This window comes from Ochotona princeps, chromosome 4 (assembly GCF_030435755.1).
Source record: "Ochotona princeps isolate mOchPri1 chromosome 4, mOchPri1.hap1, whole genome shotgun sequence".
In the NCBI taxonomy this organism is placed as follows: domain Eukaryota; kingdom Metazoa; phylum Chordata; class Mammalia; order Lagomorpha; family Ochotonidae; genus Ochotona; species Ochotona princeps.
In genome coordinates this window covers 3,350,955-3,378,876 of record NC_080835.1, presented here as the reverse complement: position 1 = coordinate 3,378,876, position 27,922 = coordinate 3,350,955, and the positions used below count along the sequence as shown (strand labels likewise).

Genomic DNA, 27,922 nt, shown 5'->3' with positions numbered 1-27,922 from the left:
CCCCCTGCACACAGGTCCCTAGCCCCTCTAACAGGGACAAAGAGCCATGTCAGGGCCCGCACTGGAGCTCAGCCACAGGCTCCCAGTCGAGAGACCTGAGGCTGGCATATCCCTGCGTATCTCTAAGAACTAACAGGGTGTTGATAAGTGTTTGGTTTACCAATAACACTCCCCAGACCGTTATATTAGTAAATGCAACCTCTTTCCAAAGTGGTGTATCAAGTTCAGTACCCACACATTAGTAATAAAATCAACGCCATGAAAACATGAAACCCGCTTCTCCTATCACGCATCCCTCCATACGGGCAGCTCTGGCACTGCCCCATGTAGGGATGGCAGCATAGGGACTGTTTCCTGGAGGCAGGGGCCAGACTCTGCACCTATGACAAGAGCCCACGGTCAGCAGGGAATGATGGACTCCTCTTGGTCGACTGCACTTCAGCTAAGACTGGCAGGCCGATTCAGGAACTCCTGGCAGTGTCATTCATCCCTGTGGTGACACAGGGTTTCCTGCAGGGGAATGGGACACCCAGTGGTGGGTGAAGCAACCCTGAAGGTGGTGGTCAGCACTGGACAGTGCTCCAAGTCTGGGCAGACTGAGGGGATCCCCGAGTGGAACCGCTCCAGCTCTGTGTCAAAGCCCGAGCAGAAGGAACAGCCCAATGTCGTTGGTACAACTGCAGCAAATGAGGATCGCTCTATTGAAGACCTGGGGCACCTAGCACGTGCCACATTTCAGAACCCCACAAGCACGGCACTTGGCCCTGTCTGGGTTTTCTTTTGTTTGTTCACCATTTCTCTAGCTGCTACTTCCTCCTGCCCACACCCCAACAGGAGCTCAAAGCTTGCTTCCTCCTCTACCATGTCTAACACAGCGACACCCACTATGACCCAGTCACATTGCCAAGTTGGCTAACTGGTAGATTGGAAAACTGGGTCAGTTCATTTTCAAAGAGGTTAGAAAGTAGTTAAAATTCTTGAGGCCAGAAACTAGGAACTCCCAAATCCATTACATTTTCTTGGCAGTGTCTGCACAGTGGGCACACCCGAGGTGCCAGGATTCTCCCCAGTCCTTGGTCCTCTCGCAGGGCTTAATGACATTATTATGGGGTCACTTATACTCTAAAAATTTTCCCTCAAATTTATGACCTGGGAATATATGATGGAGAATTCTGTGTGAAGATGCCAAGTATCCAGTCAAACAGTCTACAGAATTTTACACTGAACTTGGAGGTGGGACAGTTACTTCTAGAACTCTGCTGTGCAAAGTGGTATTCATGAGTCCCAATTTCTCTCAATACTTAAAACCATTGACATGCTTTTGGAAGCAATCTGTGTGAAAATATTTTTAAAAAATATTTTAAAAATATTTAAAAACCAGAAATGCTGATCCAACCTCTCTTACTTACTTGCATTGTTTTTTTCCTGAGTGGTGTCTGCATCAGTGTTAGAGCTCACAGATTGGCTGTCTGAGTTTTTGCTGCTGTCCCCTAACTTTTTAAGCCTATTTAAACGCTTATCTGTTTCTCTGAGTCCGTATTTGCTATTGATAACAGGAGCAGGCGCAGGCAGTCCCACTCTGGATTTAAAAGCACCAGTTCCCCGTCTGAAAGAGAAAATGGGACAGGTTAGACCGGCAGGGAATGCGTACTGACAGCACCCTGCTGCGGGCAGGCGTGTCCACCTCACGCCCACAGAATCAACTCGAAAACACCGCCCTTAACACAACAGCTTCTTAGCACCTCTGCCCATCAGCTCTCAGTGACCTATGACTATGAGAAATTTGACTGGAGCCTGTACAATTTCACAGGTAAATAAAAAAAAAATCTTCATTAAAAAAAAGTACTTGTCAAAACAAGGTTAAAATGTAGTTAAATCTATTGGGGCTGGCATTGTGCAGTGGCAGGTAAAACTACCATCCTGCAAAGCCAGCATCCCATATGGGCACTGGTTCATGTCTTGGCTGCTCCATTGGGAAAAGATGATGGCTCTGGTCTTGGGCCTCTGCCACCTACATGGGGGATCTGGAAGCAGCTTTAGGTTCCTGGCTTTGCGCTGGCCACAGCGACCACTTGGGCGAGAAAAGCATAGATGCAAGACCTCTCCATAACTCTTTCTGCTGTCAGTACTGGCGGGGATCCGGGCTGGCGGTTACGGTGCCTGTCCCCCTCAGTGGAGTTCCTGAGTGCTCAGGCAAGCCCTGCTGCCATGTGGCAACCCTGACTGAGGCCACAGCTTCAGCTCAGCCCAGCCAGCAAACCAGCACGAGACTCTCCCTGCTTCTCAAAACAAACAAAAACACCACCACCACAAAAACAAACAAATAATACCTGTGTATTACATTCCAGTTGTGCTCTGTACAATTTTTTAAAGTTATTTTATTTTTATTAGAAAGTCAGATATAAACAGAGGAGGAGAGACAGAGAAGAAGAGCTTCCATCTGCTGACTCACTCCCCAAGCTGCCCCACAGTTGGAACTGCGCCAATCTGAAGCCAGGAGCCAGGAGCCTCTTCTGGGTCTCCCACGTGGGTGTAGGTTCCCAGGCTTTGTGTTGTTCTCTATTGCTTTCCCAGCCCACAAGCAGGGAGTTGGATGGGAAGAGGGGCTGCTAAGATTAGATCTGGCACCTATATGGGATCCTGGAGTGTGTAAGGCGAGGACTTAATCTGCTAGGCTACCACGCCAGGCCCTGTGCTCTGCACAGTTTAATGTTATTGATACTGGAAATTAGGGACTAACCAAGAAATCCACTTTGTGTAAACGAATGCCAGACACAAGCACAGGCATGGGCATTGTGCGTGCAGCACACTCAGCCGCTGTGTGGGACGCGTGCAGCACACTCAGCCGCTGTGTGGGACGCGTGCAGCACACTCAGCCGCTGTGTGGGACGCGTGCAGCACACTCAGCCGCTGTGTGGGACGCGTGCAGCACACTCAGCCGCTGTGTGGGACGCGTGCAGCACACTCAGCCGCTGTGTGGGACGCGTGCAGCACACTCAGCCACTGTGTGGGACGCCCACACTCCATTCTGAGCGCGATGGCAGCAGCACAGGCTGCTCTGCTATCAACCCAGCTCCCTGCTGGCACGCTTGGGGACCGAGAGCAGCTCAGCTGTCCGAGTTCCTGCAGCCCACATGGAAGGACTGGACAGGAACCCGTGCCTTCTGGCTTCAGCTTGGCCCACACCCGGCTCTGCAGTCATTTGGGAACCAGCAGGACGAGAATCCCTTTGTGTGTGTCACTCTGCCTTTCAAATAAAGAAAATTTAAAAAATGAATAAAAATCTAATTAAGATTCTGTTTAAAAAAGTGAGGACAGGGGCTGCACTGTGGCACAGTGAGTAAAGCTGTTGTCTGCAGTGCATCTGGTCTGGGTGAGGGCTGGAATCTGGGTCATTCCACTCCTGACCCAGCTCCCTGTGAATGTGCCCAGGAAAGCAGAACATGGCCACTTGAAAGAGACCAAGAAGGAGCTCCGAGCTCCTGGCTCCTGGCTTCGGCCTGGGCCCGCTCTGGATGTCATGGCCACCTGGAGTGCGAACACAAGCAGATGGACAATCTCTCTGTCTGCCTCTCCAACTGCATTTTAAACAAACAAATCAATCTTTTAAGAAAAAAAAAAGGCTGAATTTTATTTCTGCAACAATGGAAATGATTCTTCTAATGCCTCTGAAATGAGTGTGAATTAACAGTGTTGTTAAACAGCAAACATCTACTACACTCACCCTTGGGGGTGGGATTCTGGCCTACTGGTTGAGGGTTGAGTACTACCTGGCTCCTGGCTGCAGCTCCCAGCTACTGAACACTCTAGAGACAGCGGCCACAGTGCGCGCAGTTAGGATCCTGCCGCCCCGTCCGAGGCCTCACTGGACCTATGGCCCCTGCAGCCATGCGCTCAGCAGTGTTCCGATGCGGGTCTTACAGGCACCAGCCTGACCCACAGTGCAACAACACTTCAACCAGTTCAAAAAACAGAAGCCATGAACAAACAGTTTGTAAAATAATCAGAGGAACAATTAATATTTTAATGATTTTAGCAGTTTACAGCCAAGACCACGGTTCCTTTTAATTTTTTTGGTCCTTCATCACACTTGATCCTCCCAGCTTTGTCAAGGGAAATGTGAGCACATCATGATTACCGCCACCCAGGAACTGCACGGGGCAGTGACGGCCCAGGAGCCCCTCGGCTCTGAGGCAGGTCCCAGCACTCCAGGCATGTCCATGTCCGTTTCCTGGCACGACCACCAGAGGTGGTGTTGCGCTCATCTCCCTCCTCCCGTATGCACGCTGGGTCCGAGACAGGGAACTGCTCAGTTCACTCCTGACAAACAGCTGCCTGCGCTCCTCTGCCTGCTCTCACGCTGGGTCACCACCAACTGTGCTCTAGGCAGGAACTAAGAACACACACAGGGCCACAGTGGTGGCACAGCACGGAAAACTCCAGCATCCAATAGGTGCCAGTTTCAGAACCAGCTGCTTCATTTCCAACCCAGTTTCCAATTAATGTATATGGAAAACCAGCGCAGGGTCACACAAGGCCTTGGGCCCTGCACCCACGTGGGAGACCCAGAGGCAGCCCCTGGCTCCTGGCTTTGACCTGGCCCAGCCCTGGCCACTGTGATCATCTGCAGAGTGAAGCAGCATGTGGAAGATTTCTGTCTCTCCTTTAACATAAACAACTGTTAAACCTGTCTATGCAGCGAACCTTTAAATCAAACCACTCGGTCTACCACAGCCATGTTTGTACACTGCAGTTGGTCCAGCTCTTCCACATTTGCACTCAGGCTCATCGAACAGTGAGAAACAGGCTGCACAGGGAAGGACTCTGCCAGAACGGCGTGAGGACACAGGCGCTCAAGCCGATGCAGGGTCCTGAGTGGTTACGTACACAACCCCAGTCATTCCGTTTATTCACTCATCTGCAAAATCCGCAGCACGCAGTGACCATGCCAGGTGTTACCTGTGTGTTGGTTTTACAGCAGTAACTGGGGCGTATGTTCAAAAGGGAGAATAACCAGAACTCCACAACAGTTTTACAGCAAACATTTGTGTGCCATGTGTGCAGCTCCACATGCCTTATGTATCTTAATTTCATGAAGTAGTTTCTAATATTATCCCCACTTCACAGAAAACAGGTAAGAAATCTGCTCATCATCACAGAACTGATGAGATGTGAGTCTTAGCATTCCAACTCAGGCAGTCTGACTCCAGGTTACAGGCACTTAAGCTGTCACATTAAATTTTCTCTACGAAATGGTTTTAAAGAATTACTGAACTATAACTCAAGCTACTTCATGGATTAGATCCTCCTGGAGGGGGCCAGTGCTGTGACATATAGAGAAAGCTGCTGTCTGCAGGATTAGCATCCCATATGGATGTCTGTTCGAGTCCTAGGTGCTCTATTTCTGATTCCGCTCCTTGCTAATGTACCTGGGAGAGCAGCAAAGGAAACCCAAGTTCTTGGGCTTCTGCACTCATGTGGAAGATCTGGGAGAAGCTCTTGGCTCCTGGCTTCGGATCGGCTCAGTTCCAGCCACTGAAGTCATTTGAGGAGTGAACCAGCAGATGGAAGACCTCTGTCTCTCTCCCCCTCTCTGTAATACTGCCTGCCAAATAAATAAACAAATCTATAAAAAGAAAGTAAAAGTTCTTTTTGTAGACTGACCTAAGATCTACTCAACATTTAAATATGTTTTCAAAAATAAACACGAATTTCATGCCCTCACACTCAAGGCGAACACTCAGCCAGGTGAGTTGCAAGGTCTTCTGCCTCCCTTTCTTAGCAAGAGGCCCACGGCCAGGAGAAGCAGTGAGGTGGCGCCACGCCTCTGCCTTCTCCCACTGCTACCCAGGAAGGAGCGAAACACTGCCTGGGCCGTGGGCCTCCTGTCCCCAAGGTTGCTTGTCGCTCAGGTATTCCCAGAGCAGCCGCACCCACTCAAGCAGTGTCAAGTTGAGGAGGCTGGCATTAGGCTGAGGGTCCAGACACTTCTGCGCACGCTGGGCAGGCACACGGGGCAGTGATGAGGACTGAGTGAGCTCAGAAGGGAACAAGGTGTGCCAAACAAGCCTGCCTTTCTTCTGTTGTCTGCGTTGCTTGCCCACGGCGTCTCCTTGCAGTCCCTGTCTGCAAAAGTTCAGAAAGCTCCTTCCACAGAGGCTCGCCTGCAGAGTCTCCACAAGGAGCCCCAGCAGTACTGCCAAGGTGGGCCTGGGGGTCCCTGGGAGGACCCGGGCTCCTCAGCAGGAACACACAAATATCCGAACAAAACAACAGAAGGCACAGCCCAGTGACTTTCAAGACTGTGCAGTTTTCCAGGACTATCCGTGAAGAACGTGGCTGGCCAGCTCGAGGGGAAGCTTATTTTGGTATGATGTCTGTGCGTGTCTGTGGGCAAGCACCCTTTTTCATTTACTTTCACCTTATTTAAAAGAGACAGAGATCTTCTACCTGCTGGTTCATTCCACAAAAGCCTGCAATGGCTACGGTTTGGCTGGCCCAAGTCAAGAGCCCAGGATTGCTTCTGGGTTTTGTGTGTGTGCGCATGTGTGTGCGCCAGAGATTCAAACCCCGGAGCCGCCATCTGCTCCTCCCAGAGTGTGCACCCTAGTGGGAAGGCGGACCATGAGCTGGATCAGCCGGGACTGGAGCCAGGCGCTCTGACACAGGACGTGGCCAATCCTGCCATGATGACGTGTTCTGACCACTCACACGCCAGGACTTCCCTGAACAGCTGCATCACATCTCATTTTGTGTATGTGTGTTTCGTTAGGTATTCTGCTAAGAGCAGGAAAGAAATGTGTTGATGTCTGTAATCAACAGGTCACTAAAACAACATTAAAAATAGCTAAAAAATCTTAGTATTTTACCTTTCACAAGTGTAACACTCGCAGAACTCATTGTTTTCTCCAAAAAAACCATCTCCATAATAACAGGAAATTTCTTCTCCAGGTTCAATATCTCGAAGTGCCTTCACACAAGCTGTATCCCGACCAGTCGACACAAACTGAAATGAAAGGAACTCTTTTAAGAAGCTCATACCTGAGGCAGAAACAAAATTCTTGAGATAATCTGTTGGTATGCTTACCTTACAGTTAGGTCGGCAATCTGAAAAATGTCCAAAAGATAAAGTCAATTAACTGTTGATAAGATCTGAAACACGAACAATTACAGAAATCTGAAATCAACTTTCCAGGTCACTTTACAAGTTCAGACGGCAGTTCAGGTCTCAGGTTAAACAATAAGTTTGTGAAAAAACAATTCCTATTTTCAACACTGCTTTAAAGGGAAGAGCTGCCCCGACAGTGTGCTACCACCCTAGAAATGCAGCTTACCATGGTTAATAAACGCAGCAGGACCGAGCCAGAGTTGAGCACAATTTTTCCTTGTGGAATACATGACACTGAAGTCGTTCTCTCCATGTCTAAGCAGCATGTTCTCCTCAATTTCTGAAAGTTCGGCAATACAACCCACCAGTAATTCTATTTTGTCATTTCGTTTCCTATTTAAAATATGTGATGTGTTAAAGTTACCAGTAATTATAAATAATAAGACTTTTTAAAAATAAAACCAGCCTGCCCAATAAACACCTAACACCGAGAAGCTGCACAGTGGGTGTTTTCGCTGCCGGGATCCCCACTCCGGCCTTGGAGCCCCACAGCCGGATCCCCTGGGGACCTGTGCATCTGTCTCAACGCCACAAGGGACACTCCTCCAGCACAGGATCCAGGCACCGTGTCTCCAAATCCCTGGCTCTGCAGCACCTACCCAAGTTCTTGCTGTCCTAGCCATACATCCTGACACAGGAAGGGCCCCAAGGACCAAGCCCGGCAATGCTGCCCACCTGGGCAGACCAGCCACCAGTTATATAACATAGGCCAAATTTGCTTTCTCCAGCAGCCACACTAGAAAATCAGGTGAAATTACTTTAATAATATATTTAAACCCAATATACCCAAAAATCCTAATCAACATAAGAACAATCATGACAAAACAAAATATGAAATCTGGTGTTTTACACAGCACGTCCAATGTGGCCTCTGGCCACTGGCCTGGCTGGCGCAGCCCTGAGAACATAGCCCCCTAACCTACGCACCAACTGCAGGGCGGGGAGCTGCAGGTCTCAGTCAGCAGGCGCCTCAGCTCCGAAGCAACAAAGTCCATTAACCACCTGGAGCGAATGCTTTTCCTCCCCACCCCCAATGTCTTGCTATGAAAAGTACTGGGGGTAGAGTTAGAAGGGGCCACCTGCTTCTCCGGGGAGATGAAGTAGGGCAGGTCTTATAGGACAGCACAGAGCCAGACTCCACTGGGTCTCCTTCCTAGCTGAGCTTGACTGGATGCTTACTTAAGCTGGACATGCATTTTTAAGAAGGTAACAGGTCAGGATGTTGCTGCTCCACGCAAGTTCTGAGGTCATGAGAATCTTCTAGGCCAGGGCAGCCAGGTTATCCATTCCTCCCCACTGAGCGGCCATTCAGGCTCAGTGAGGAGCCAAAGACCCTGCGGTCCAGAGAACCCCGTGATCCAGAGGAGGGCCCTGTGGTCCAAAGGACCCTGTGATCCAGAGGAGGGCCCTGTGGTCCAGAGGACCCTGTGATCCAGAGGACTCCCTGGTCCAGAGGAGGGCCCTGCTGTCCAGAGGGGACGCTGTTCCACTCAGCCCTTTTCTGTCACTGCCTGATTGGCCAGATAGGGGCTTCATATCTCACCATCCACTTCTTGGCACTTCAACACTAACTTAAATAAAATTACTTTATGGATTTATACTAGTATAATAATTACCACTCTTTTGTTGCAACTATTTTGGCTCCATTTCGTTCTGATGAGTATCTATTACAAGGTAGTATTTCAAATCCACTGTCAGTTGCAAACATTCGCAAGTAAATAAACACCTAAAACAGGAAAAAAAAAAAAGATAATGACTCAATGGCTTTATCAGAAATACAACAGCAGTAAGGGGGGGGAAGGTTACTAAGTAACAAACTTTGTTACTTAAAATTTCCTCTCCCCTAACCTCCACCTGGGGGATGGCCTAGGGCTTGAGTCAATGTGCGTAGGGTCCTTTGTGGGGGCCAAGGCAGGAGCCCGTTGCTGGAACTGCACCAGACAAGGGGTAAGAGTGCCCACGGTTGGAGCTGCATTGAGTGGGCCCTGCAAACCAGTCGCAGACCTCAAACCTCTTCAAAAGGCAAGACAGTGAGGCACAGCCTCGGCTCTCCCCACGGGGCTGCGGCACTTGAAGGCCGACATGTTTCGCCAGCCGTTTCTCCTGATCCCCTCTGGAGACTGCTCTTGGATCTCGGGGGTCACATGCACTCATCTTAGAAACTGGACTAGGGCTTTAGGCAGTGTGTCTTACACTTCAGCGAGTCTGCAGACACTGTCTAAGGCAGTCACAGACAACTGACAGGCCTTAGAATCAATATGTGCCGGTCAGGGAGTGGTGGCCAGGGGCCTGACTCCACTATCCAGGGCAGATCACACCTGTGGTGGACCACCACGCCAATCTGGGAGCAGCTGGCCAGGGGCCCGGCTGGGGTCACCAGTCTGGGAGTGGGCTGATTACACACGCCTTTACAATAAACTTAGCAAAAAGTAAAATAATAAAAGAAGAAGGGAGGTGGAGGGAACTTCCAGAAACACATTGCGAGATACAGTGGGCAGACAGGTGGGAGACATGTTTGCTTTCATCTTGTGCCCACGGGGAGAGAGGGGGCACCCCTGCCCCTTGCTGGCTTCTCTTGAGCCTGGAAGAGTGGGTACATGATAGCACCCCAAGACCCAGAAGAGGGGGAGTACCACCTGGGTCATGTGATGGACAGGTGAGCAGACTGTGTAACATAGGGCAGGGGAGGTACGGCTTCTGGTGCCTGAGTCTAAGCTGGCCACCTGCCTGTCCCACTTCATTGACCCTCAGATTTCTGACCCCTATTCTTGATGAGCCATGGAATGTAGCTGTTTCTTTTGAAGAGGCATTCAGGAGCCTCAGCTCCTTCACAATAGGTCAGGCCACCCTTCAGGTGACCCGGGTGAGCCACCCTGGCATATCTCAAGTCCCATCCGCATATGGGCTTGGTTCCCTTGCCCTGCCCTGTGTGTGGACCAAGCCCACGCCAGTTCAGGAGACTAAGGCTGCCCTCGATGGCTCGACAGCTCAGCACAGGCTGGTAGCCCAGTTTCTCACATGAGTACAGAGTCCCACGTATCTGGACCACGTGCTGCTGCTTTCTCAGGCACATGAGCAGAGACCTGGACAGCAAGTGCAGCAGCCAGGACTCAAACTAGTGCAAAAATGCTGCCGGCAGCAGCTTATTCATGAAGCACACCACTAACGTCTGACTTGTCCTTACACAAGGGCTAAGTCTGGGTTATTTTATTTATTTATTTAAGATTTATTTTTATTGCAAAGTCAGATATACAGAGAGGACGAGAGACAGAGAGGAAGATCTTCCATCCGATGATTCACTCAAGTCTGGTTATTTTCCTAAGAAAGTGAGTATCGTAATTTACTAAAATGACTAAGACATTAAATCTAACTTTGCAAGCCTAGAGGTGCTACTGCCCACGGCCGCCCAGGGGAGAAGTGGAGGGCTGCCTGAGAGGAAGCAGTCAGGGATCCCCTGCTGTACCCACACCCATCTCGGCTGCAGCTGCTACAGGGATGCCTCTAATCTGGAGAACAGGAATTATCTCACCACTGGCCTTTCAGAGGGAATAAGAAATGCTCTGTATAGGGGTCTGATACGGTGGCCTAGCGGCTAAAGTCCTTGCCTTGAACATGCTGGGATCCCATATGGGTGCAAGTTCTAGTCCCAGCAGCTCCACGTCCCAACAAGCTCCTTGCTTGTGGCCTGGGAGGGCAGCTTAGGATGGTCCAAGGCCTTGGGACCCTGCACCCGCATGGGAGACCTGGAGGAGGTCCCTGGCTCCTGGCTTCGGACTGGCACAGCACCGGCCATTGCAGTCACTTGGGGAGTGAACCAGCAGATGGAAGATCTTCCTCTCTCTCTCCTCCTCCTTTGTGTATATCTGAGTTTGCAATGGAAATAAAATAAATCTTTTAAAAAAAGAGAAAGAAATGGTCTGTATAACCAGTAAAATCCGGTAAACTCAGGACCAAATGAAAACCCAGTTCGCCTCCAGGAGCAAGTGGCTTCAGAGAATGCACAAGACCTTAAGTGCCAGGCTGGACAGGTGCTCTTAGTAGGAAATGACAGTATTACCTAATGGGCCTCAGCCTCCACTAAGCCCACCAGCAGACAGCCTTCCATCTTCATGGCAGACGGCACTGGGGAGGCAGGCAGGGCTCAGATGGGGACACAAGGCTGGGATCCACAGAGGCCCTAGTTCACTGTCACCTCAGGGACACCTAGACCGATATCAGCCTGGAGGGACAGGGTCGTCACCCTCCAGTGCCTGGTGTGAGCATGGTGAGGGCGGCTGCAACTTGAACTACTGCTTAAATGGCATGTAGGTGTGACAGGTGGCAGCTTACCCCATGGACCTACTGCCCTTTTCAGGCTCTCCAACTAGGGAAGGGACTGAGATGGAATACACATCAACTTCAAACATGCTCTCCTGACCCTACGTACCCCTGAGGCCATCTGGAAGGAGAAAGCTCAACTTACTTCAAGTTCCTGATATGAAAATGAGTATAAGCAGTGTTGATACCCAAGGAGACTGCAGTCATTCACGGTCAGGGACAACAAAAGGAGAACACTCAGATAACTAAGGGACAATGTAAGAGAGTGCAGCAACTCCGATGACCTCCATCCCACCCTGGGAGACTGACCACTAAGTGCCTGCAAGAAAGAGGCATGAGCAAGTCAGAAGGGACAGTGACCCTAGCTGTGGGCGACGACCCAGGAAGTGCTGCACTGCCAGGGGAGAGGTAACATACAGCTGGGCATCCTGGGCCTGATTCATGCCAAATTTCTGTTAAATATACCAGGGTGCCGGCATGGTTGCCTATCCTCCCCCCTCTTTTTGAACACATATGGGGACCCGGCACGGTGGCCTAGTGACTAAAATCCTCGCCTTGAATGCCCCGGGATCCCATATGGGCGCCGGTTCTAATCCCAGTAGCTCCACTTCCCATCCAGCTCCCTGCTTGTGGCCTGGGAAAGCAGTCGAGGACAGCCCAAAGCCTTGGGACCCTGCACCCGCGTGGGCGACCTGGAAGAGATTCCAGGTTCCCGGCTTCAGATTGGTGTAGCACCGGCCGTTGCGGCTCACTTGGGGAGTGAATCATTGGATGGAAGATCTTCCTCTCTGTCTCTCCTCCCTGTATAACTGACTTTGTAATAAAAATAAATAAATCTTAAAAAAAAAAAAAAAAGACATATGGTAGGACAGATGCCGGCATGTTGGCAGATGGGGCCTGGGGTGGGCAGGCAGGACCCCAGGCTGGCACAGCATTCTGCCAGAGGACTAGACTTGGGATCTGGGCATGGGGGATTGTGGATTGCTCAGAAGAGCAGGGCTGGAGACGTGTGGGAGGGAGACTACAAGGGAGGACATGAGAGGTAAGGAGTGACTCCTGGAGCACGTCCTCCAACCTGCCTATGGCACCTGCAGGTAGAGCAGGCAGTTTAGCGGAGGCGCAGGAGGACCTTTCAGAGTTCAAACTAATATACTCTGAACTGGGATGGTTGGTATCAACCACTGCCTACTGGCACACACAAAAGCCATAGCTGGAGGGCCTTCCTGGCAGGGCTTGAACACATTACTTACCAGTGACTGTTGGGGTAGGGGGTGGACCATGTCATGCTGGGCCATGACACTAACTGGCATGCAAGGGAACTGGGTCTGGGAGCAGATTCTGTGGGGGATCGTGGGCTCACCCCTATGGAATTGCCATACCAGCTGATTTGCTCAAGGGCTCGGGTGGTGACAGGCTGAACTATGCATGACCAATGGAACTCAACAACACTCATGGGTACTGGGGCTGCGCTGGGCTGCAACATCCACGAGTACAAAGGCTGAGGTTGGGGGTGGGGAGACTGCTGAGTAAGGGCCTAGCATCCAGTGGCATACTTGAGATTTGTGTCTGAGTAGGCCTGCTGGGGAAACTTGGGGAATTCCCCTGGTGGGGCTGTCGCTCCTGCTAGTGAGCACCCAGGGCTGGGTGTTGGTCGGATTGGGCAGGACTGCTTCACTTGTTGGCAAGTGTGCAAGATGGTTGTGGGGCAGGGGAGACAGACTGGGCAGGGTCAGGCCAAATGTAGCACACTGGCATGCATGTGCATGAGCCAGGATGGGGTATGGGCATGGTGAACGAGGGTAGGCTATATATCTACCAACCTGCATGAAAGCCAGGGATGGGCATAGGCTGGGCAGGCTAGGCTGCAGCACCCACCAGCGAGAGCTGGGACTGGGGGTGGGCCAGACCAGACTGGGCTGCAGCATCTGATGGCAAAGGTCAAGCTGGGTGATGGGATATGCCAAGCTGAGTTGGAGCAACCACTCTACTCAAAATCTGTGGCTGGGAGTGAGCTTGGTTGGGGAGTTAAGAGAATGTCCTTGCTGGGCTGTGGTTCCCAGTGACTGAGAGCCAGATTGGGAGTGAACTGGGTCTGAGGTGTGCCAGACTGGGCTTGGCTCCAGCACCCACTGGTGCTCACAAGAGCCAGAATGGACATAGGACAGGCTGGGCTAAGGTGTCTGTACCTGATGAACCATGTTAGAACTGGATCTGGGGGTGGACTGGGTGTGGCTGGGCTATAGCACCCAATAGTAAGGATCAGAATGGGTCTGGGCTGGTCAGGCAAGGACACTATACCTGTCAGGACAGGAGGTGGGCCAAGTCAGGCTGGGCCAAGAACCTACCAGTAAGCGTGAGATCTGTTGACTGGGAGGTGACCTGATAAGAGGAGCTTGGGGAACTCCTCTGTCAGGATGCAGTCCCTGCGGGTGAGCACAAGAACCAAGGCTGGGGGCAGCTCAGACCAGGCCAGGTTACAGTACCCACTGGCATATGTGTGGGTCAGGACTGGGGGTGGGCCAGGCTGGGCCAGCTCATAACACCCACTGGCAGATGTGAGAACCATGATGAGGTACAGGACAGGCTGGGTTGTTTGACATCAGCCAGTTCACATAACAGCTGGCACTGGGGCCATCTAGTCTAGGCTGGGCTGCAGCACCCAGTAATATGAGTTGGAACTGGTGGCAGGTTGTACCAAGCCAGGATGCAGTATCTGCTGAAAGCCAAGGTAAGGCAAGCAATGCCAGTTTGGACCACAGTTCACAGCTCCCACCAGTACATTTAAGACCTGGGATGGTGGGCAGCAGGGAGACTGGCTATAGGAGATCCCCTGCTGGGTCACTGCCCCTGCTGGTGAGCATGAAAGCTGGGACTGGGGGCAGACCTGGCCAGGCAGGGCTACAGCACCTGTTGGCTTGCAAGTGAGCTGGGATGTGGGAGAGCTAGGCTGGACTAAGCGACTATATTCACTGCTCATGCATGAACCAGAGTAAGCGCAGGCTGGTCAGGCTCTGCTGCAGCATCAGCTGGCAAGTGCTGGGACTAGGGGCAAGTGATGTCAGGCTAGACCACAGAACCACCTGGCAAGTGTAAGATCCAGGGCTGAGCGTATGCCTAGTAGGGAAACTGTGGGCATCCCTCTGATGGGCTGCAACTCCCATTGGGGAGCATGAGAACCAGGGCTGTAGGCAGGCCTGGCTAGATAGGTGGTGGCACCCGCCAGCAGGAGTATGGGCTGGATAGTGGAGTTGGTTGAGTTGAGCCAGGCTTCAATGACCAGTAATGGGTACTTGAGCCAAATTAATGCGAGACAAACTGAACCAGTCTACTACACATACACAGGAACCAGGGCTGGGGGAGGGCTAGATGGGGGTTATAGTGGGTTGCTCCAACTAGGCTACAGTGTGCTGGTGTGTGTGGTGGGCAGGGTTATGCTGGGCCATAACATTCACTGGTTTGCATATGAGATGGGGCTGGGGACAAAATCGACCCAGTGACTGCAACCACCAATGTGTGTGTAAGCTGATGTGGGTGATGGACTGAGCCGGACCCCACACTGGCTGGCACATATGGGAGTCATGTTGAGGTTACCTCTGGCAAGGTTTCTTAGGAGAACCCAACTGGATCACTGGATGCAAAACTCCAACCATGGTGAAAATCACAGGATTTGTGGTCTGACCATGGAGTACATGTGTCAGAACTGGGTCTCCATGGTTACTGAGGCCTATGCAGTGGATGGCATGCCCAGATGTTCAAGGGGGGCATGACAACCAGTTAATTGAGGCCTGCAGAGGATGTCTAATACCATGGAGGGCAGCACAAACTGGACAGCTCTGCTGGTCAAGCTTTGACAGTGAGTATCTGGGAGAATTGAGACCAAGGTGGACTATGTCAGCCAATGGACCTTGGAAGGATTTCCTTAACCTTGGAGCTACGGAATCAACAGCATCTCAGAACGAGCAAAACCACTTACGCAGTGTCCTCGAAACCTGTCACAGTGGGGACCCTGGTATGACATCAGGCGGTTGTCCCTCATTCCTGGGTGCTGAGAAGCCCTCTCCTCTTTTGCTCTACTTTCCCCAGATACAGGGAGAAAACAGGAGGCTGGGGGCAAGCTTTGTAATCCACTCTCCCCCATTCCTTGACCATTCCCACCCTAACTGGTGGTCTACATGGGCATATATCCTTAAGTATGCAAACATCATCAAAAATAAAATCAATTGGTTATTTAAAAGAAAAAAAAACCACTAGTGGATCCACCAGGCCCACTGCTGACCCTGCAGTGAGGGGAAGTCTTCATGGGTTACAACACTCCTCCCTCGGGGGAGAGCCCTAACTAGACCTGTGACACAGCTATCTGCAGGGGTGCTCGAACCAGGAATTCCAGATGATGCTTCCCAACAAGCCAGGTCAGCACCTAACTGCACCCTCTGTGTCCCATTCCTACAACATCTGGGTACTTACCAGAGGACACCAGCACACAGACTACCCATTTGCCCCTGCAGGAGCTCTGGACTCCTCTTGGTCTTTTTTTTCACTCTTTTTTTTATTATTATTAATTCATTAATTACATTGTATTATGTGACACAGTTTCACAGATACTTGGATTCTCCCAACCCCTCCCCACTCCTCTTGGTCTTAACAGATAACCTTCCCTGGGGGTTAGAAGCCTTCCCACCTTGACTAGAAATGGCTGATTTCCTACTAAAAGGCACTACCCCACACAGGGGTTACCACATACCCTAAAAGAACTGGCCCTTTCCTCAATGATGGAACAGCCAATATCTAAGACCTTAGGAATTTAGATTCAGGCTACCTTCTTGAAAGCCATGTTCCTCAACAAAAGCAAAACAGATCTAAAGAAATATGCTAAGAACCTTCTGAGAGGGCCTGGCGTGGTTAGCCTAATGGCTAAAGTCCTAGCCTTGCACGTGCCAGGATCCCATACGGGAACCGGTTCTAATTCTAGCAGCCTTGATTCCCATCCAGCTCCTGCTTGTGGCCTGGGAAAGCAGTCGAGGTCAGCCCAAAGCCTTGGGACCCTGCATCCTCGTGGGAGACCTGGAAGTGGTTCCAGGCTCCTGATCAGCTCAGCTTTTTGCAGCCACTTGGGGAGCGAATCAACAGAAGGAAGATCTTCCTCTCTGTCTCTCCTCTCCTCTATATATCTGACTTTCCAATTAAAAAAACAAACCCAAAACAACAAAAAACCACTGAGAGCCAGGTAAGCCCATGACCCATAGCACTCCAGAGAGTAACACCATTTCCTAAAGCTGCTCTTCAAACTCTGTCCTTCGGGGCTGGCTCTGGGGTGTGACGGGTCAGTGCACCAGTTACAATGCTGAATGCCATCTGGCTGCTAGCTTCAGTCCCAGCAGCTCCACTTCCCATCCAGCTCCCTGCTGGTTCTTCGGGGACAGCAGCAGAGGACAGGCCAAGTCCTTGAGCCCCTGGCTCCCAGCTCTGGCCTGGCCTAGCTTCAGATGTTGTAGCCATCTAAGGATTGAACCAGCAGACAGATCTTTCTCCCTTTCTATAACACTTTAACATAAATAATCTTTTAAAATTTTTAATTATTTCCTTTAAAAAAAAGATTTATTTTTATCAGAAAGGCAGATTTACGGAGAGAAGGAGAGACAAAGATCTTCCATCTGCTGGTTCACTCTCCAAGTGGTTGCAGTGGCCAGAGCTGAACCAATCTGAAGCCAGAGGCCAGGAGCTCTTCCAGGTCTCCCACACGGGTGCAGGGTCCCAAGGCTTTGGGCTGTCCTCCACTGCTTTCCCAGGCCACAAGCAAGGAGCTGGATGAGAAGAAGGGCCACCAGGATCGTGCCCATATGGCATCCCAATACATGCAAGGCAAGGGCTTTAGCTTCCAGGCTACTGTACTGGCCCATAAAACAAATCTTCAACAACTCAGCCCTTCTGAAGGCTTTATATCAAGATTGTTCACTTACCAACTTGCTGTGAGATTCAGCCATCAACTGGTCAGCCACCAACTGGTCAGCCACATTATCACTGAGTCAAGGTACCACAGGCACTATGAAACTATGCAAACGTGTGATTTGCCCCGATACAGGTGCCCTTTAAACGCCCAATCTAACAAGGGGCGCCAGCAATGTTCAAGACATAAAAGGCTGAATCTCTAAGAGCAACCCACCTGGAACAGACCCTGTCGAGGGCTCCCTACGCTGCTGCACAACTGCCAAGGAGCACTGGAGTGGAGCTCCTGCTCCCCTGTCAAAACACCCCTGTGAGTCTGCAGAGGCCCTAAAGCTGCTATTCTGCTACAATGTTTCCTCTTCAAGATTTATTTCTTATTGGAAAGGCACATTTTCAGAGAGGAGACAGATCTTGTGCCTGCTGGTTCACTCCCCAAGTGGCCACAACAGCAGGAGTTGAGCTGGTCCGAAGCCAGGAACCAGAAGCAGGGTCCCAAGGCTTTGGGCCGTCCTCTACAGCTTTTCCAGGCCACAAGCAGGGAGCTGGATGGGAAGTGGAGCAGCCGGGACATGAACTGGTACCCACATGGGATCCCAGCAAGTGAAAGACAAGGACTTTAGCCACTAGGCTACCATGCTGGGTCTTCTTTAAAACAATTATTTGAAAATACAACAGAGGAGAAGGAGGAGGGGAGAGGGGAAAGGGAGGGAGGGAAGCCGAGGGAGACCATGTTATGTGTGATCTGCTGCTCCACTTCCCAGATGGCCTCAAGGGCCAGGAGCTGCACTGGAGGTGGAGCAGGCTGACCATGAACCTGTGCCCATACAGGACTGCGGGCGCTGTAATAGGCAGCTTTACCTGGTACATCGTAGGCCCCCAGAGGTTTCATCCTCAACTCCAACAGTCTTAGGCCCAAGTAACAGGCCTCCCCTTCATTATAGCTACAATTAGGGTGTTGTTCTTGCCTTTGTAATGCTCTAATTCAAGCTCCTGTTGTTTGCTAATTATTTCCTTACAAACTGTTATATAGCCACAGTTGCTACAAACAGTGTTACCACTATTCTGGGAGTTCCATTAACCTCCTACCAAGGCGAATGCAACACCAACAGCACGACTGCTGTTGCACAGATCGTAACTTCACAGCAAAGCCTAACATCCTGCTGGATCTGCCACATGCGAATAAGGCCCCCGCCAGCAAGGACCTCTGTCAGGTCCCACCTAGGAACCCACTGCACCCGTGGCAACATCAACCAGTCCAGTTCCACACTTTGTCTTCCCCTAACACCTTATTTCTGATTCAGTGTAGTGCTTTTCTTGCCCTGTTTACTCCCTCAAAGCAATCACAATGAGGATGTGAAGGCGATCTGGCTGTGACATCTGTCACCCCATTGATCACCAGGGTTGATTTGGCTGATCTGGCTGGCTAGGCGGGTGTCCCCTTCCTCCCTCACTGTTCCATGTGTGTCCCTCCCGAAGCTGCGGGCTCGAAGAGGACGACCATCCCCACTAGAGGAGGACTGGTCTTCGGTCAAGGGTACACGAGTAGCTGCACTCCCCTGCTAGAATCTCCAAACAAGCTCTCAAGGAAATCACAATGAGACTCCAGGTTGGGACCATGAAGGTTTTTCTCAACTATCACTCTTAAGCCAACTGCTTCTTCTCACTGCAACCCAAACCACACTCACTCCCGTCAGCACCTGGCGAGCCAAACCCTCCCTACACCTGCTAGACGCCGAGGGAGGCTGCTCTCCCAGCACAGGGTAACACAGACCACGAGATGTGGACATTCAGCCACACCCAACACTGCCCTAGCTGGATACTGCCTAACCCACACACCCAACCGGGCACATCAGTAGCTTGCACTGTGCTCAGACCTCCCCTAACACGCAGATGGCTGTCTACACAAGGTGAGGGTGTCCTGGGAAGTGCAGCTCTAAAGGCATCGCGTGCTGCTGGGCTGTGAACTGGGTGGGCACGGGCATAGCCTCTGCAGCCTCCGCATGAGCTCTTCCATCTCGCTGTGGCCCTGAAGGGCCGAGCCCACACTGCAGCCCCCAGACCATTCCTGGCTCCTTGGCAGGAGCAGTCCTACTTGCAGGCTTGCCCCTCTTAACTGAGAAAGGTGGAGCAGGTGCTGTAAGGAACAAAGCTGTACCTGCAGCAACAACCAGGGTGCAGTGGGATTAGGTTGTAAGAGCATTTAGGATCAAACTAAACTGCTACATGCCTTCGGACAAGGGATCCCAACAGCCAACTGTGCCTGGCGAGCAGTAAAGGACACTCTCCCCAGTCAGATTACACTGTGATCTGGACTTCATCACTCTTAGGCCTCCTCGCAGCTCTGTGCTACTGGCTTCAACTCTACACTTGTTCAACCTCCCGTTGGGCTTATCTTTAGAATGCAGCATTTCCACATCAAGATGATGGTCCTGAAAGAACTCTGGCTGCTGGTGCTGATGCTGGACCCAGCTCTACTGCTGACCCTTAGGCTGGTGGCCAGGACAGCCCTGCCCTGGGTGGCTCATGACGATGAGCCTAAACACAGTTCTAAGGGAGTGACAGCTGACAAGCCCTTAAGGCTCACAATGCTCTGAGGTGGGATGAGACAGGGAGGCAAAGGACGCAGGTGAGCGCCGGGCGGCTCGTGTGGCCAGGCCTACGTAGCAGGGGCAAAGGACGCAGGTGAGCGCCGGGCGGCTTGTGTGGCCAGGCCTATGCAGCAGGGGCGGTGTTTTTGCCCGGCAGACGGATCCTATGTGTGCACCAGGCTCACGGCACTCCAGGAAACCAAGGCTGCCCTACACTGGCTGACACACTGCCGCCAGGACAGGGCCTAGGGCATCAGGAGGGCACTGGACGCACATGGCCTCACAGCACTCAGGCCCACAAGCTGCGGAGCGCCGACCTAGGAGCCGTCCCCGGTGTGCTGTCCCCCTGTCCTCTCACTCACTACTGAGCCTTTCCTGAGGGACGCCTGGGGCTAACAGGATGAATCCCAGTACACTCACGTGTTCCTTGAATAATTTTTCCTGCACTTTGTTCTTGTTGAGGAAATAGTGCCGTGCCCACTCGCCTGACGTCAGACATTTGAAGGCTTTTTCCAAGTGCTCATCCTTCTTAAAACGTTCAATCACTTCTTTCAGTTCTTCTTGTCTTCCTTTAATAGGCCTAAATCTGAAAGAAATCAAACAGCCAGTTCCATTATGGACAGTGACTGTGGGCCCTCAGACCCATCTGAAGAGGTTACCACAGCCACGGGCACAGAGCAAAGCACTCAGAAGCAGAGAACATTGCCTGACCCGTGAGCATCTCCAGGCAAGCAACGCTGATCCCTGGAGAGGGCACTTCTCCCCCTTTAAACTTCAACATTTTTATTTCATTGTGAGTTTTAACTCTGAAAGGAACAGATAATTCCAACAAAAACTCATACTCAGGCTTACACTAGTCATTTACTTTGCCAGGTATAAAATCAAAGATGCAGAGCCAAGCTGGAAGACTGCAATGCAGAGTTTCAGTACAAAGAACAAAACTAAATGACACTGAAGTATCTTCTAGTATGCAGTTGGAAAACTCCCAACAAAGGAAGCCCACAGCTCCTGAAACACATTCTTGTGCTCAACACCAAATACTCTGGTCAAACTGTCTTTAATAACCACACTTTGTGAATAGAAAAATGGGAAAAGTAGAATTCTGGCAGGCAACTCCCATATTGGTGATAAAGGAAAAAACGTTGAGGTAGAATTGTATTTAAAAATTGCTTTCTGGAGCCCGGCACGGTGACCTAGTGGCTAAAGTCCTTGCCTTGAACAAGCCGAGATCCCATATGGGCGCTGGTTCTAATCCTGGCAGCCCCACTTCCCATCCAGCTCCCTGCTTGTGGTCTGGGAAAGCAACTGAGGATGGCCCAAAGCCTTGGGATCCTGCACCCACATGGGAGACCAGGAGGAAGCTCCTGGCTCCTGGCTTCAGATGGGCTCAGCTCCAGCTGTTGCGGCCACTTGAGTGAATCATCAGATGGAAGATCTTTCTGTCTCTCTGACTTCCGATTAAAAAAAAAAAAAAAGTTGATGTAGGGCTCAGCTCTGGCTGTTGTAGCCATTTGGGGAGTGAACTAGTGACTGGAAGATATTTCTTTCTGTCTCTCCTTCTGTGGATCTGCCTTTCCAATAAAAACAAACAGATCTTTTAAAAAAAGGTTTGCTTATTGATTTGAAACTCAAAGTTACAGCTAGGGAGGAAAAGGAAACATGTTTCATCCACTGACTGACTCCAAAGATGGCTGGAGCTGGGCCAGACTGAAGCCAGGAGCCTCTTCTGGGGCTCCCAAGCAGGTGACAAGACCCCAAGCGCTGCGCCAGCTTCCACTAGGTTTCGCAGATCACAAGCAAGAAGCTAGATTGCACGTTTAGCAGCCAGGATGTGAACCAGTGCCGTGAGGGATGCTGGTACCGCAGCCGCCAGCCTTATGCATGATACACAGCGCCAGTTCTAACCTTTCCTTTTCTCTTGTTTCCTTTCTCTCTCTCTCTGTCTGCACTGGAGGCAGATTTACAAACAGAAGGAGAGGCAGAGATTGATATCTTCCTATCCGGTTTACTTCCCAACTGGGGACACTTGCTGGAACTGAGTTAATCCAAAGGAAAGAGCTAGAAGCTTCCTCCCGGACTCACAAGTGTTTGCAGGCTATCAAGGACCTGGACGGGAAGCGGAGCAGCCGAGATGTGAAAGGTCAGACCTGGAGGGTGGAGGATTAACCTACCAAGCCGTGACATCGGCCTCCAGTTCTGAAATTTTCACATCAGTATCTCCCTTTCTTTCCTCTGTCTTAACACAAAGTTTTATACTGTAAATAAACCATTTTCCCCTTCCCAATGTTCTGATCAATGCCTGATTAGTAACTGTTAAATGTTATTTATGATCAGTTATTAAAAATTTAGGAGAAAAAACATATGAGTTCACTTCCCCACACACTTGGTCCTCCGTCTTTCCAGAGTGAATCCCCAGGCTTCCTTGCTGTCCTGTCTGTCTCCAACCTCAGAGACCGCTGTGGCCATGAAGCAAGCTGGCCGAGTCCCACGAGCTCTGCTACCGCTCCCTCTGTGGGGATGTTCAACCCATAGCTGCTAGAGGGTGGAGCAGGGCAGGCGAGCAAAACATGAGAGCAGAGAAATGCTCGAGCCTTGAGGCAATACAGGGAGCACCGTCCCCTCTGGATAAATAAACGGTGGCTGCAGACTGACGACCAGCAAACACCACCCAGGGCAGCCCTGGTGGAGCCTGCCACCTGTGCCCGCCAGCCCTGGGCAATGACCCCTGACCTGGATGAGGGCTTGTTTTCTTTCAGTTACCCTGCTATGGAGCACAAGTGGTTTTGAAAAATACAACTGGGGGCCTGACATGGTGGCCTAGTAGCTAAAGTGCTCATCTTGAATGCGCCAGGATCCCATATGGGCGCCGGTTCTAATCCCAGCAACTCTGCTTCCCATCCCGCTCCCTGCTTGTGGCCTGGGAAAGCAGTCGAGGACGGCCCCAAAGCCTTGGGACCCTGCATCTGCGTGGGAGACCCAAAGAGGCTCCAGGCTCCTGTCTTCAGATTGGTGCAGCTCCGGCTATTGAGGCCTCTTGGGGAGCAAATCAAAGGACAGAAGCTCTTTCTCTCTGTCTCTCCTCCTCTCTATGTATCTGACTTTGCAATAAAAATAAATACATCTTTAAAAAATTACAACTGGGGGCCCGGCGGCGTGGCCTAGCGGCTAAAGTCCTCGCCTTGAACTTGCCAGGATCCCATATGGGCGCCGGTTCTAATCCCGGCAGCTCCACTTCCCATCCAGCTCCCTGCTTGTGGCCTGGGAAAGCAGTCGAGGACGGCCCAAAGCCTTGGGACCTTGCACCCGTGTGGGAGACCCGGAAGAGGTTCGAGGTTCCTGGTTCCAGGCTTCGGATCGGCGTGCATCGGCCCGTTGCGGCTCACTTGGGGAATGAATCAATGGAAGGAAGATCTTCCTCTCTCTCTCTCCTCCTCTCTGTATATCTGACTTTGTAATAAACTGAATAAATCTTAAAAAAAAAAAATTACAACTGTACCCAGCATGATAGCCTAATGGCTAAATTCTTGTCTTGCATGCACTGGGATCCCATATGGGCGCCAATTCGTGTCCTGCCTGCTCCATTCCCCTTCCAGCTCCCTGCCTGTGGCCTGGGAAAGCACTGAAGGATGGCCCAAAGCCTTGGGAAGATCTGAAAAAAGCTCTTGGCTTCTGATCAGCTCAGTTCCAGCTGTTGCGGTTACTTGGCAAATAAAGCAGCAGATGGAAGATTTTCCTGCCTCTCCTTCTCTCTGAAGATTTGACTTTCCAATTAAAATAAATAAATAAATAAATAATCTTTTAAACAAACTAAAAAGAAAACCCACAATCAAGACCCAACTATTTTTTTTTAAGATTTGCAAAGCATTCTAGACTCCGTGTTTCCACTGGAATTCTGAGTCACATAGCACTGAAGAACATTGCCCGAGCTGACCCAGGGCAGCGGCACCTGATTCCCACGGGTAAGGCGTTCCACCTACCTCACGGGGTTGTTGTGAGGAAAAGTGTCAGATTTTGAAAAATGCCTTGAGCTCCTCGAAGGAAAGGCGCTATATAAATGCAAAAACAAAGGACAATAAGCAACTTTGCATAATTTCAAAACAGATCTAACTATATTGAACGTAGCATCATCCTTCACTGTTAGTACTGAGAACCGCGAAGCTGTGGTAGCACCAGCAGAAATCACAATGCCAGGCCGCCAAATTCCTTCTTTTCCATAACACACATCTCACATCTGATTGAGTCAAAAGGCCTGAAAGACGTCTTTCCATATTCTAGTCAGGCACCATTTTTAAAGTCATTCACACATTTCTACGCAACAGTGGACATAAACAGTCAAGGACGTATGTAGTAGTGTTAAAACTAGATGTTTTTGTGGCGGAAGGGTGACCAAGAACTGTGCACGCTTAGTTTAGACAAACCAAGCAGTTTCACAGTAAAAGTGCCTGGAGATGACTCTTGTTTATTTTCATTTGAAAGGCAGAGTTATAGACTTGGGGCACCTTTCACTGCCTCCCCAGGCACATGCGCAGCGAGCTGGATTTAGAGGCGCAGCCAGGACTCAAACGAGATTCCACAGGGCTTGCCAGAGCTGCAGGCAGAGGCTTAACACAGCACACCTCCACGCCACCCCCACCCCGATTTCTTTAAAATGCTCAACTCTCTGCTTGCTGGCGTCTCCCCTCCTCGGGTCACTGACATCTGAGGGTCCTAATGACTGAGCAAGGGAGCACCCAGCCCTTCTTCACAACCCTCTGCAAATCAGAGAGAGCTCTGTTCCTACGAAAACAAGGGTTTCATAACTGAAAAGTCAGACCAGAAATCTTCTAGAATTACAATGAGTACTGTCCTCATGATTTCGAAGCACTCATGCTACAACTCTGACTTGTTAGGAAATATGGTCATTTTAAAACAGAAACATAAGTACTGGGGACACATAAATACATTGTGGCACAGCAGAATGTTAGTCAAAGCCGTCACCTGTGATACCAGCATTCTCCCTGGGTGCTGGCTAGGAGTCCCAGCATTCTCCCTGGGTGCTGGCTAGGAGTCCCAGCATTCTCCCTGGGTGCTGGCTGGCAGTCCCAGCATTCTCCCTGGGTGCTGGCTGGCAGTCCCAGCATTCTCCCTGGGTGCTGGCTGGCAGTCCCAGCATTCTCCCTGGGTGCTGGCTGGCAGTCCCAGCATTCTCCCTGGGTGCTGGCTGGGAGTCCCAGCATTCTCCCTGGGTGCTGGCTGGGAGTCCCAGCATTCTCCCTGGGTGCTGGCTGGGAGTCCCAGCATTCTCCCTGGGTGCTGGCTGGGAGTCCCAGCATTCTCTCTGGGTGCTGGCTGGGAGTCCTGGATGTCTCACCTCTATCCAGCTCTCAGCTAATGTGCCTGGGCAGGCAGCAAAGAATGACCCAAGTGCTTGGGCCCCTGCCACCCATGAAGGAGACCAGGAAGAAGCTCCTGGTTTTGGAATGGCTCAGCTTTGGCCACTATGACCATTTAGGAAATGAGCCAGTGAATAAAAGCTCTCTGTAAATCTGCCTTTCAAAAATAAAACGGAATAAAACAAAACAAAACAAATCAATACTATTTTTGGTGTGGTGCACTGAATGTAGCAGAAGGAAGTGAACAAGGTAAAGAAAAATTACAAAAAATTATCAAATTATAGATGCATACACAGGGACAGAACACTATAGAAACACCACATATATACACTTATAGCTTGGAGAAGGAAAAGCCCAGATCATGACACCTTCCAGTCACTTCTGCACTGGAGAGACAGAGGGCTGCAAGCCAGCGTGCTGGAAAGGATCTCTGGTCATTTATTACTCCAGTAAAGACTACAGACTTTTCTTGTTTTCCATAAAATACTATCTCTAAGAATGACTTTGGTTAATAACCTGCTAAATTCTTGCTCAAAAGATGAGAAGCTAGAAGAGACATCTCATTTTCAAACATATGATGGTTTAATGAAAACATGTGCTTTTCATTAAGAACAAACTTCAGTAACAAACGTCAGTTTTGCTAAATGGCAGTAGCCGTGAGTTTGCCACCACTGCTTGGGCTGGAGGGCAGGGTGGCTGGCAGCATGGTACTGCCAGGCCCCCAGGGCTACCACACCTTCACAGCTTATGGTCACAAGCTGCACTGAAAAGTACAAATGGCCTAACTGGTTTCAGATGCTTCAGTTCCTGTGGGGAAACTTTCATCAGATATGGTAAAGCACTGAGTTTTAACAGCACTGATAGGGGAATCCCGAATCTTACATTTTATGACTATAGGTTTGTTTTTCATAGACCTATTTATTTCAAAAGACTTACAGGGAGGAATGTCCAAGAGAAACAGCCACTGCTCAAATGACTGCCACGGCCTGGACTGGACCACGCTGAGCCAGGAGCTTTGGCCGGCCCTTCCACAGGGGTGAGGGGCCTGAGGGCTGGGGGCATCTGAGGCTGCTGTCACAGGCAATCAGCAAGGAGCTGGATGGAAAGTGGAGCAGTTGGGACAGGAAATGGTTCCCATATGGGATGCCAGCTCCACATGGCAGCAGTTTAAACTGCCACCACCACAACACCCACTCTGACCACACAGTTTCAAAAGAGCCCTAGGAAACTTCCAGAAAAGAATTTCGTCTCATCACTTTGGGCCTGGTAGGTTAGGGCAGTTTGTTAGAGACTGAATCCCAGCAGCCAGTGTGGTGGCATGGTGGGCTGAAACCTCCACCTGTGGTGCTAGCATCCCATAGGGGCCCCAGTTCATGTCCTGACCGCTCCAATTCAGAGCCAGTTCCTGCTATGGCCTGCAGGACAGTGGAGGATGGTCCAGGTCCAGGTCCTAGGGTACCCATGCGGGAGACCTGCAGGAAGCTCCTGCATCCTGGCTTTGGGCTGGACCAGTCCCGGCATTACACCACTAGGGAGTGACCCAGTGGATGGAGGCTCTACCTGTCTCCTGTTGATTCTCCCTTTCAGTAAAAATGAAAACATCTTAAAACAAACCAAAACACCCAAAACAAATAAAACAATAGCACAGTCCAAATCCAGGTCCTAGCACAAAGGTAGCAGGTCAAAACCTGTAGTTCACTGGACTGAGGGGCCTGCCAGCAGCTGCGGGCAGCAGTGGTCTGGGAGGCGCTCTGCAGGAGAGGAGTGCTTTCTGCTGCACAGGCCGGAGGCAGGTGACGGTCCAGCCCTAGGCAGAGCACTGGCTTGGGACACAGGATACTCCTTCACAAGCCACCACAGCTCTGGCTGGGATACCCTGGTTGAAGGTATTTCTGTTTGCAAGGCACAGTAGGAGACGCTCACACCTACTCCTTTCTAAATGTTACACCTTCATGCACATCTCTGTCTCAGTACAAAACACATAATGTATACAATCCCTCTGACTGACTCAAGGGGAAAGCCATGTGCCTCCATGGCAATGCACCGATGACACTGCACGGTTCTACGTGGCAGTGAGTCAGACACATGTCTCAACTCAGCAAGACAGAGTGACAACAAAAAACTCAGCAGAAAGTAGGCTGGGCATTTATTTATTTATTTATTTTATTTGAAAGAATTACAGAGGGAGGAGAGACAGAGAGTGCAAGATCATCTACCCTCTGGTTCACTTCCCAGAGTGCAACACGGGCTGAAGTCAAGCCAACCTGAAGTCAGGAGCCAGGAGCCTCCTCCAGGTCTCCCACACGGGTGCAGGGCCCAAGCACTTGGACCATTCTCTGCTGCCTTCACAGGCACACTAACAGAGAACTGGACTGGAAGTGGTGCAGCTGGGCCTCAAACTGGTGTCCACATGGGATGCCAGAGCCCAAGGGTGGAGGCTAAGTCTGCCCGCCACAGCGCAGGTCCCACGTCTATTTTCTTACTTACATGTATACTGAATATAACGTCATTAAAAATGACTTAGAACCTCAAAG

The 27,922-nt window shown here is 50.8% G+C and overlaps 1 protein-coding gene across 3 annotated transcripts in view; it reads right to left on the bottom strand.

Annotated features, from left to right (window-relative positions):
* The window catches only part of KMT5B (lysine methyltransferase 5B), a 61,017-nt gene that overhangs the window by 6,888 nt on the left and 26,207 nt on the right, over window positions 1-27,922 (bottom strand). For 2 of the 3 annotated variants that reach the window (XM_058662716.1, XM_058662717.1), the window contains exons 4-10: window positions 23,994-24,062; window positions 20,437-20,602; window positions 8,785-8,894; window positions 7,335-7,501; window positions 7,088-7,107; window positions 6,870-7,006; window positions 1,410-1,606 (exon numbers count right to left, since the gene is read on the bottom strand). In XM_058662716.1, the coding sequence (XP_058518699.1) occupies window positions 1,410-1,606; window positions 6,870-7,006; window positions 7,088-7,107; window positions 7,335-7,501; window positions 8,785-8,894; window positions 20,437-20,602; window positions 23,994-24,062 (866 nt within the window). Of the gene's footprint in view, window positions 1-1,409; window positions 1,607-6,869; window positions 7,007-7,087; window positions 7,153-7,334; window positions 7,502-8,784; window positions 8,895-20,436; window positions 20,603-23,993; window positions 24,063-27,922 lie in introns of those variants that run through there. The other variant, XM_058662719.1, reaches the window with a different exon arrangement.